This window comes from Neolamprologus brichardi, chromosome 1 (assembly GCF_056152115.1).
Source record: "Neolamprologus brichardi isolate AB-2024 chromosome 1, ASM5615211v1, whole genome shotgun sequence".
Classification (NCBI taxonomy): domain Eukaryota; kingdom Metazoa; phylum Chordata; class Actinopteri; order Cichliformes; family Cichlidae; genus Neolamprologus; species Neolamprologus brichardi.
Window position 1 is genome coordinate 30,636,162 of NC_142104.1, and position 10,476 is coordinate 30,646,637.

The window sequence follows — 10,476 nt, forward strand, 5'->3', positions numbered from 1 at the left end:
TGAGATGACAATATTAATAATATCCGCACTCTCTGACACCACAAAGATCTAAAGCTTTTGATTTGTCAGCCTTTTTTGTATAAATGCTGACCATGATTTGAAACTACGGCCATTGTAGCAGCAGGAAATACCGAAAAACAAAAGAGGTCCACTTTAAAATGTCACTAATGGACATGAAAACAGTTTCAAAAAGAAAAAAAAAGCTTATTATTAAAGGCAAAATCACCAAAAACAGCAATCTGATGATTTTCCTTTGTTTTTCGGTTTGTTTTGTACTTTTATCAGATGTAGAAATGACCCTCCTTTTCATGTCTGATCTTATATAACGTTAAGGGCAGTCTCAATTTAAAATAATAATTTGCAATGTGACCGGTAACATCTCTATTACTAGCTATTAATATATAAAGCTACACTGTTGTACTCAATTGCCGTCCAAAATACTCATAAATATTTCATATTGTGGAGATCCCACCAGATATCCCTGTTTCCAAGAGGAGTCTGCTAAGGTAAGAGACATCAAAGACAGTGTCAAAGAAATGAGTCAAATATGTTTCAAGAAATGCTCTGAAAGGGAATATGTGAAAGTTTAAAAAGGTGGAGCTGTTTGATCTGTATAGAGCAAAAAAAAAAAAAAAAGCCAAATGCAGTGGAGACAAGCTTACTGTAGTAGCCCCCAGTGCTGACCCAGAAGTGGAAAGTCATATCTCATGGGACTGATGTCAATGCAGCCTTGTGTTGTGCCTAAGTACCAATTGATTTTTGCAATGACACATGGCCCTGCACCACTATTATGTGGCCCGAGTAACCCGCTCAATTCATTAAAACACCATAATTCTTTATAAAGGAACCGGAAAAAGCATTTTGAGTTTTACAGTTTTTACAGAGATGACGTTAAAATGTTAACAGAATTCTTATACTTACTTTTAGTTAGTAAGCCTATGAAAAGTCTTAGATTTTAATACAGTAAAACAGAACTAAACATGGTTGTAGTGGTATCTGGTGGCAAACCTTTCTCCATAGTTCCCTTGTGGCTTTAATGACTTTCAGTTAGAGTTTGCTTTGGTTTAGCCAATAAAACTATTTGATTAGGTTAAAAAGAACCATTACCCACATATTATAAAGTCTGTCTGACAGAAAGTCATGAAGACTTGTGCCATATTCCTCTATGCTCATCTGGAAGAAGGGTCTTTATAACAGCCTTGAAGTTTCAAAGTTCTTTATTTATTCATTTATTTATTTTTTGCCAATGTTTGTTAAGGATGTTTTGTCTTTTAAAACCTCCCCGCAGCACCTTTAAGTAGACCAAAGGCACATCGAAATGCAGCCATCACGCATGAAAACTTGACACAATTCCTATTTTATTAATTCTCACTTCTTTAGGTGACTCTATCAGGTCGCAGGACAGAGGCTGCAGTTAACATATGAAATGGATTCTCTTACGCACCACTGATGAAATGAATCAAGCAAAGCCAGCCAGAGCAATACACAGACTAGACAGTCACAGTCACAATTCATTTTACTGGTGCAGATACACCTCGCAGTCAGTCTCTTCAGTGCCACACTATTATAAGAAAAAATGAGGATGTCACAAATGATAAGCATTGTTTGGACCCATGACCTCCAGGATAACAGCAAAAATGTGACAGCTGCTTGAGGAAGCAATCAGCTATTGTTTGGAGTACCAGCTGGATCAAACAACAAAAATCCACCCGCGGCACTGACGTCATTCCCAGGTTTGGCATTTGGCATGTGGCTTTATTAAAACAATAAGAAAGGAGCAAAAGGAAATTTTAAGAATTTGAATGAAAACAGAAACACAACAGGCACAGAAGAGGTTCAAAAAATCTAAACGTCTGTACCGCTTCAAACAAGCTCGGAAAACAAATAAATATGACAACAACAATAAAAAAATGTAACAGTCATTACCACAGCAGGATCACTGTAGAGGGATGCTAGATTAATACACAGTTTAGTAGAACAATACAGAGCTGGCTATTGAAATGCATAGCCATATATCTGACATGTCTACCTTTAAGCATATCAACCACAGCAGGAGAACTAAACCTGCTCAGTGGAGACCTTTAATTGAATCCATTCAAGGATCCCTGTAGAGGTGCCTTTATGCTGTCCTTTTCATTAACATTTAAAACCATGGCCATCTGTAGACTCAGTCCTGAGCAAAAGTGTCACCACGTTATTGTTAGACAAAAAAATAGAAGCCTCTTTCACTACGAGCCAAAAAGTTCATTGGCGATCCTGGAAATCTGAGCCTGAAAAAAACAAGCATGGAATTTTTTTTTTACTGAAGCTGCATAATTACCACAGAGGGAAAAAAAGATCAATTTAAAGAAAACTGAGGCTCCAGAAAAAAAAAAAATGTAGGAGTTTATTATTTGAATTCGCCGAAATGATTTTTCAGTTTTGGGGTTGTTGTTTTTTTCAATTCCAGCATTATAATATTACCTAGTCAGATATGTTGCTTCCTGAAGGCAAAGCAGGCAGACGTGGCTTTGCAAATCTATTCAGGTGTGAACATTTTTTCTCCCTTTTTTTTAACATGACCTGAAGTTCAGAAGGTCACAGTTGACCTTATTTCTCGACCAGCCCTCCGCTCTTAACCAGGCGCAACCTTCCAATCCCATTACTTTTTTTTATTTTTTATGCTAAGTCTGGAAACAAACCGTCTTATAAAACACTGATTACATCTGTGTGTTCTGGTAATTACTTTTCATGACTTTCCCCCTCAAGACGTAGCATACAATCTGTGCTGACCTGCCAAATTACCACCGTAATGCCCTGTTCTCCAATTAGTGTTCAAAAGATTACCTCTAAGACTAATAATGGTATACACGGTTTAAAAATAAATCTTGGGAGACAGCGTATATTTTAATTAATCAAAGTCAAACAAAAGCACTATTAGTTTCACAGCTTAGAAAATGGCTAAATGAGTCTGCGAACTCAAAAGACCCTTAAAAAAACCCAAACTGATAAATGATTAAAAAGTTGTTACCAGAAGATTACTTGTATATATGACTTAAAGGAAACATCTAATTGTAGGTGTGCTAAACAAAAATAAATAATTAAATAAAAATGTGTGAGTGCTTGGATTGCTGACTGCTAAATGCTAGAGGTTAATACGTCAATATAGCCCCTAGTTATATGACTCATACATCATCAGTGCTACCTCTCTGCTATTGACAAATATGTTGGATGTGTGCAGTAACCTTGACTTTCTCTAGAAATTCTCCTCTCTTGTAACCCTTGAGGCAAAATAAATAATTGGTAGCCCTGACGGTGTTTAGCATGTCACTAACAAATACACAGACATGTGTCCATTTGGTTCAAATCAACAGCAAAAAACACTGAGTTCAAAGCCATCATTCTCCCCGTGGATGTTTTCCCCAGAAACTGCATTCCACTCACTCACCACTAAAAGATGGGATGTTTTTTTGGGGGGGCAATGATGGAGAAAAGAAAAGGCAAGTTTTATAATGCATGCCTTCCTGCGTGTGATGTCTCTATGGTAAAGTCAAAGCCCTGAATTTCCCCTCTCACGGCTCTCATTAAGGCAGTGGTGTCAGGCAGTGGCAGAGAAGAAGGATGATTTTTATCAATGATTTAATTAATCATCAAAACTCTCCTTCTCTACACATCGCTCTCTTCATTTGTCCATCCTTCTTGTCTATCACTGTTCCTTGAGCTTTTTTTTTAAATATTGCAGATAAGCGAAAGGAAACGCGCACACACCTGCTCTTTCTAAGGCACTGCAACACAAGTCGCCTTGTCCTTTCTCTCAGTTCCCCTGACTTCAACTTGCTCCCTCCCAGACCAGGCAGCAAAAGTCCTCAAGAAAAAAAAAAAAAAAAAAAAAAAAAAGCAATGTCGCCACTATTCAGGGGAAAGCGGAGGAGGCAAATCCAGTGAATTACCTCCACAAAAGGACAACTGTCTCTCAGCCTGCTTCAGAACTAAAAAAGATAATAACCCAGTTCAACAGCTAAGCTCTTTCTTCCTCCTTTAAGTCTCTCAGTTTCTAACATTCTTAGCACACACAGAGCCACTGCCGGGACGAATTAACGCTTCAGTATTTGGCAGGACTGAGCAGACCTCCAGAATACCATGCTTTGAACCAAGACACCCCTTTTGTTTCAGAGTCTCCGGCAGGATGAAACTGACGGGAGAAAAAAGAAAAAAGAAAAGAAATGTTTTCTTGTTTATCTCTTACCTGGTATTGAGGCTCAGAGCCGGACAGAGAAGCAGTAAGCAAATAGCTTGGATGAATTTCATAGCTGTCTCACACTCCCGTTCCTTCTCCCTTCTTGGATGATTTTTGCCTTTCCCCCGTGCCTCTCTCCCTCGCTCTCTAGCTCTCCCACTGGCTGCCTGGGTTTTTTAGCGCACTCTCATCCACACACGCACCCAGACACACAAGCGGCGAGGCAGACAGATGCAACACAGTGGCTCGGCGAGAGGGAGGATCTCTGGCTTTAAATAACACGGGGACACGGACCGACTTGGTAATGGAAAGGAGCGGGTGGGGCTGAAATCAAGAGAGGGAGATGTGGGAGTGATATGATGTCAGCGCCAGTGCAGCTATAGCTATTGGCGAAAGGCTTTCTTTTTTCTTTTTTTCGCATTGTTTGGTGTTGGTTGTTCCTGCAACAGTACACCTCTCCATTCATTGCATTGTGATAGGTGGAGGTACGAGCCAAAACATTTAGTGGAAACAGGGAGCAAGCCAGGTCGTGGCTGCAAGTAACAGCAAAGTCACAGTTTAGTGAAGGTAAGGCATGAACAGATTTATAGAGCAATTATTAATGAAGCTCTGCACTTCAAGCAGAAATCAAGGTCTGGCACCAAATTTTAGTGAGAGAAAACGGAAAATGAAGACCTGAATAAACTGAAATAATAAACTCTGACGAAAAGATACCAGGTCTTTTTTTTTTTTTTTTGCTTTATTACAGTATGTGTAATTTCAATGAAATGTTGATAGAAAACAAACTTTATAGAAAAGAATGTAAAACCTATGTAGAGGTAAAATACAAATCTTGGAAATGTCAGGGGGGGGTTGTGTCTAATTGAGTAACTTTAATAGTTCAGAAACAGTTCATTGCAGTAAAGCAGAAATTATGTTAAAACCCAACACACACACACTCACACACTCTATTTCAGTCATGGCCACTATAATCAGAAGAAGAATGTGATTTCAGTATGCAGTAATTTGTACTGGGCCTCATAGCTCTGCAGTGGGACCTCCCGTATTTCTGTGGTCACTAGCACATTGCTACACTCGCCTGAAGTTTGCATGGAAGATGCTAGCTTGTCTGCAAACACTGGCTAACTATTAGCAAAGTAATAGTAAAAAGTGAAAATAGGAAATATTTCCTGCTTTTACATTTTATGCTTTCAAAGTAAAAGTTGTCCCTTACGACTCCACCCAACAGAGTTTAAAAGGTGCATTGTTTACTTTGAAATAGAATGTTCTTGGTTTCTGGTTTGTGTTCTCCTTTTCACAGTTTTGGACATGAGTCGTAGTTTTAGAGTGTTTGCAGACAACCTCCATGTCCTCCATGCAAGCTATGGGTGACCGTGACAATCTGCTAGTGAAAAATGAATCATAAGCAGGTTTTCGGTGCCATGCCGTATGCTACTTTGTTACATTGCAACTAGGGGTGGGCGATATAAACTATATACGATAGAAACGATTTAAATTTGGCCAACGATAGAGATTTTGACTATATATATATATATATATATATACATGGATGTAAAACTTAATTGTTACACCCGATAAAGCAGCAACGCTGATGATTTAATTACAGATGAAAGAATTTAGACCGTGTTCGTTTGACTTTGGGACCTGAAGTAGACGGAGTTTTGGACCCAGATTACTCCGCGAAGCTCCTCACTACGGCAGCCGTAATGCTCTGACAATCCATTAAGCTGTGCCGCTTACCAAAGTTGTACTAAAACATTTTTTAACAGATTTCTGCACGCCAAAATCGGTTCGAGGTCAGTAAGCACAACCAGAATTCATACATAAGGCACACTCTCGATTTTTTAAGAAAATTAAAGGATTTTAAGTGTGCCTTATAGTGTGGAAAATATGTTATACAAAAGAAAAGAATATATCACTATATATATCGTTACCGCACATGCTTCAAATTATATCGCGATATGAATTTTAGGCCATATCGCCCAGCCCTAATTGCAACCACCAGAAACAGTTTTCGAATCAGTTATTGAATACACATTGTTTCCTTTGCCTGTGGACTGCAGCCTTAGTCAGGCACAACATGGAGAGGAGGAGCTAAAGAAGAGGTGGGTTCCAAAGAAGCTTGCAGATGGCAGCAGCTGTACAAGTAGTAATATGTATGTCTTACATTTGTTTTGCCAGTTGATTCCGTAGCCATCAGCTGACATGGGCTTTTGTCAGCTGGTATGGTACGATTGCAGGCTCAGTATCTAAAGTAGCAAAGTTATCGCAATCCTCTGTGTTGTACATAATTTTATGACAACTTGTAAAATAACCAAATAAAAAAACAACAAAACTTTGTTAGCAGAAGAAGCTGAAATAGAAATAAAGTTTATTCACTGTTGGAATACAAGATAATGTAGTTAAACCAGATGTTGTCCGGTATGGCATGTAGGCTTGATTATTTAAATTAACCACACCTGAGCCCTAGGTCAGACCTGCACTAGGATAGGAAAAGATAGAAATGTGCTTTAATTAAATCATCTTCCCACCCCAGTCTCACTTGCCTTGCAGATCACTTTGATCCTTCAGGTTAACCTTGTGAAAGTTAGAGCAGCTCAAGAACAAAATGTTGAGCACTGAGAGGATGTTCAAAGTGAGATTCTGAGCCATGTAATACAGGTAGAATATTAAGCAGTCCATACAAAAGGTGGGGGTCACACACCATAGGCATGATAAATGATTTCCATTACAGGTTTAATAGAGTTTGGAGTCTATTGTGCCCTAGTAGTAGCTCATTTTCCATACTGAAAGATTTCCAGCCATTTATTTGGCGTAATTATAAGTTCATGCATGGAAACCCATAGTGACCAGTTGTAATGAGTCTGCTAGACCGCAGCTTGCCATGGTTACTGTGGAGAGCATCCCGTTGGACCTCCATAATCTGTCTCAATCATGTGTCACATCAGCCTGAAACTTGCAGTCCCACTGCTCTGAGCCAACCTGTTGAGCATCTTATCATAATGAAGCATAATTACCATAAAATGAGCATGAATTGTTGATATTATGCAAGATTACGTTTAGATAATTCCCATAGCTAAGCCTGAATGTCACATCAATTGATTTGTGTATTTTGTTTCCAAATGCTTCATTTGAATTTTGAATTTAGCCTAAATAGGATGCTTTGATTCAGTTGGAGCCAAGAACTGTTTAGTGTTTTTGTTTGTTTTGTTTTGTTTTTGTAGGAATTCTGCTTGGATGAAAACACATTTTTGGAAACCGATAGATTGTTTATATAACACCTAAACAGCCATGATGACATCAGAAAATGCAGTTTGTTGTTATGTTGTTAGTCCTAAAAGCAATTTGTACAGTACAAAAAAAGTCTTTTTATGTTGGCACAATAATTTCTTTATATTTGCAAAACACAAAATCACTCCTGACGTCAACCGATTTCGAGTGTTTTTCCTACAACCTATGCTGCTTGGAATCCCGGGGATTCCAGCTGCCTGAACTAAATAATTAAAAAGGTTAGTGGAGCTCTGTAAGCCATGCAATATATTATTATAAGTGTATATTTTTCATCTTGCACTTTCTCCAATCTTGTAATATTGCCTACGTGCAAAATTCCAGTCATAGACACTAAGAGAGCAATATTGCAACACAAATCTTAAAACAAGCAATTTAAAAAATTCTGGCTACAAAGTAAAAGTAAATGTTAATATACCTCCGCCTCTTAATCCCACTGAGGTCACTGTTGAAATAATGATGAAAACTGGAATCTTTGAACTACTAATTGCTCAAAAATCAGTGTGTGCTCTAGGTTTGTGTATCACTCTGTGAAATTTTTTAGACCTTCCTAGATGAAAGAACGAATGCTCAAAGGTTTTCTGTGATTTGGCTAAAAGTTAAAGGAGTTATAGTTGGAAATAGAGTAAGAATATAATTAGGAGAAAATTCGGCCACGAATGCAAAGTGTTCTAGGTTTTGTTTTGTTTTTTAAAATAAAAGCACTTTGAGTGTGTGTGAGTTTAGATCTTCAAATTAAACATAAAGTACAGGAAGACCTTAACTACCCACTGCCACTGAGCCTTGGGACTACGTGCTATTTACCTGAATTCTGAGCAAATTGTTGAAAAATGCAACAGATTCTGTTAGACTAACCAGCTGAACGGGCAAATGGGATAAGTTCCTTGCTAAAGAGCATTTAATGTTGATATTGGTTCTTCAGAGATTGCACAATATAATAGCTTTTTTAGGGGTCCACATTTCCCCCATCCAGAAACCCCATCCTTTTGCCTTCTGGTCACAAGCCTTATTCTTTACCTTCAGGCTACAGCAGTCCCAGCAGGCAGCATTTCCACTTGTCTTGCTATAACATATCCAAGGGCGGCGATATTGACTGACAGTTGCTTCAGTAAATCAAGATATCCCTCTTCTAAACTGGCTAAAATAATGGTCTGTCAGCAGTGCTGTTGCTTTTACTGAAGACTGTTTACTTTCTAAAGAAGGAGTACCTCGTTGCTCTTCTTCTCTCCCCACACATGAATATTAACCTCAAAAATATAAGTTAGCAAGTACTGCAATCTCCATAGTCCATTATGTATGTTTACAGAGAGTTTGCAACGAGGAGAGAGCAAAAAAAATCAGCATTCCCTTGCATAAATTTCCATCCTCAACATCTACAGTGCCATTCAACATTTTGTGTGGAAAAGGAAAGAGAAAACAAAAAGAGAGCGAGGAGTCTGGCAGCAAAGCTGAAGCTTAAGGCAGTTCCCTGTCAGTTGGTTCTCTCTCTCAGTGCAGGAGTATGGAAATGTGCTTTCACAGAACTGGTGCTGAAATAAGCTCTGAACATCTTGTCTGAAATGTTTAGTTTGTCAGCACATGTTAACAACAAATGAATGGAGATAGCGGAATACACAGCCTTAATGTCAGTAAAGCCAAACAGCCATTGTTGGTTATACTACTAATAAACAAAAGGTAATACAGCTTCCTGTATGTTACAGTACAAAAAGCACCCAAACAAACAACAAATAGAGCAGCGCTCTATTAACCCTTAACATCAAAATCCAAGAGGAGGATCAGAGAAGTTCCCGCTGTGTGTTGGATCTGAAGACTGAAGTATAATGAAGAATAACATGTTGTAACTGATTACTGTGCCTTAGAAAATGCTGCAGAGAGCCTTGAGACTCTTTGTAGTTCTTGCTGTTTTTACATTCGGGTAAAATGACAAACGAAACAAGCCCAGTGTAGCCGTTTGGTTTCTAAATGGTCCTGCAAGTTTCAGCTTGCTTTAAGTTTTTGAAGTTTCTCTCCACCAGTCTGCCTCAGCGTTTTTTGCTTCGTGCTAAGAAGCAAGAATAAAAAAATGTCTCTGTTTTCCAGGAAATTCTGCAGTGATTTCTTCGGAGAGCCATGCTTCACAGGCCATGTGTATAGCGGACCAACATTTCAACATCAGTTGACTGCCACTGTAAGAACAGCTCGTCGACAGCTTATAGTCAGAGTAGACTGGATGCAGACCTCTGAATCTAGCCACTCCAGCGAGTTGACTGATTTGTCTGGCATGTGACACGAAACAGCTGTTTCTCAGTTTAAAAAGCAAATGGCTCAGTGACTGCTCTGGCACTAAAGATTAGCCAATCGGAGCCATGGGCAGGACTAACACTGTTGTCAAGCTGTGCGCCAAGAGAGATAACAAAAGAAAAAAAGAAGACAGCATAGTTTACTTTCCATTCTCCTAAAACGAAGACAAAACCAGTATGTTGGCAAGGCTTAAAATGACATTGGACCGAGGCGGATACGTTGGTCTACAGTGATTGTTTAAAAGAAATCAAATCCCCTCCCCTGCGGAAATCAGAGTCAAGACAATGTCAGATTATAGATTGAATCAGAGTGTAATAAGTCTGATATCAGGCGGGAAAGAAGGAGACGAAAAAAATCTGCTGGCACAACCAGACGTAACACGATGCAACAACCACAGCAATTTAATTATGTCAACACTTTTTCGGCCTTTTTAAGGAATATCTCAATTCATTTAAATGGCTGCTGCTGAGGAGAAAAGTAAAAATACACAATGAGTATGAAAAGGAAATGAATCAGGTAGAAAAGGTAATGAATGCCAAGCAAGAGACGAATCAGGTTCTTAACGCACTAAGACTCCCCTCTGCAAAACAAACAAACACAGAGTATTAACTAATAAATATCTTATTTTTCAGGAAATCTCACAATATTTTGAAGATATTGTTTAAGCCAGTCAAAGATGCCAAGGCTGAGAT

The 10,476-nt window shown here is 38.7% G+C and overlaps 1 protein-coding gene across 1 annotated transcript in view; it reads right to left on the reverse strand.

Annotated features, from left to right (window-relative positions):
- luzp2 (leucine zipper protein 2) overlaps positions 1 to 4,513 on the reverse strand; it is a 147,328-nt gene extending 142,815 nt beyond the window's left edge. The window contains exon 1 of the mRNA XM_006793954.3: positions 4,226 to 4,513. Coding sequence (XP_006794017.2) covers positions 4,226 to 4,287 — 62 coding nt within the window. The 5' untranslated portion in view covers positions 4,288 to 4,513. The remainder of the gene's footprint in view (positions 1 to 4,225) is intronic.
- Between the last annotated feature and the right edge of the window lie 5,963 nt (positions 4,514 to 10,476).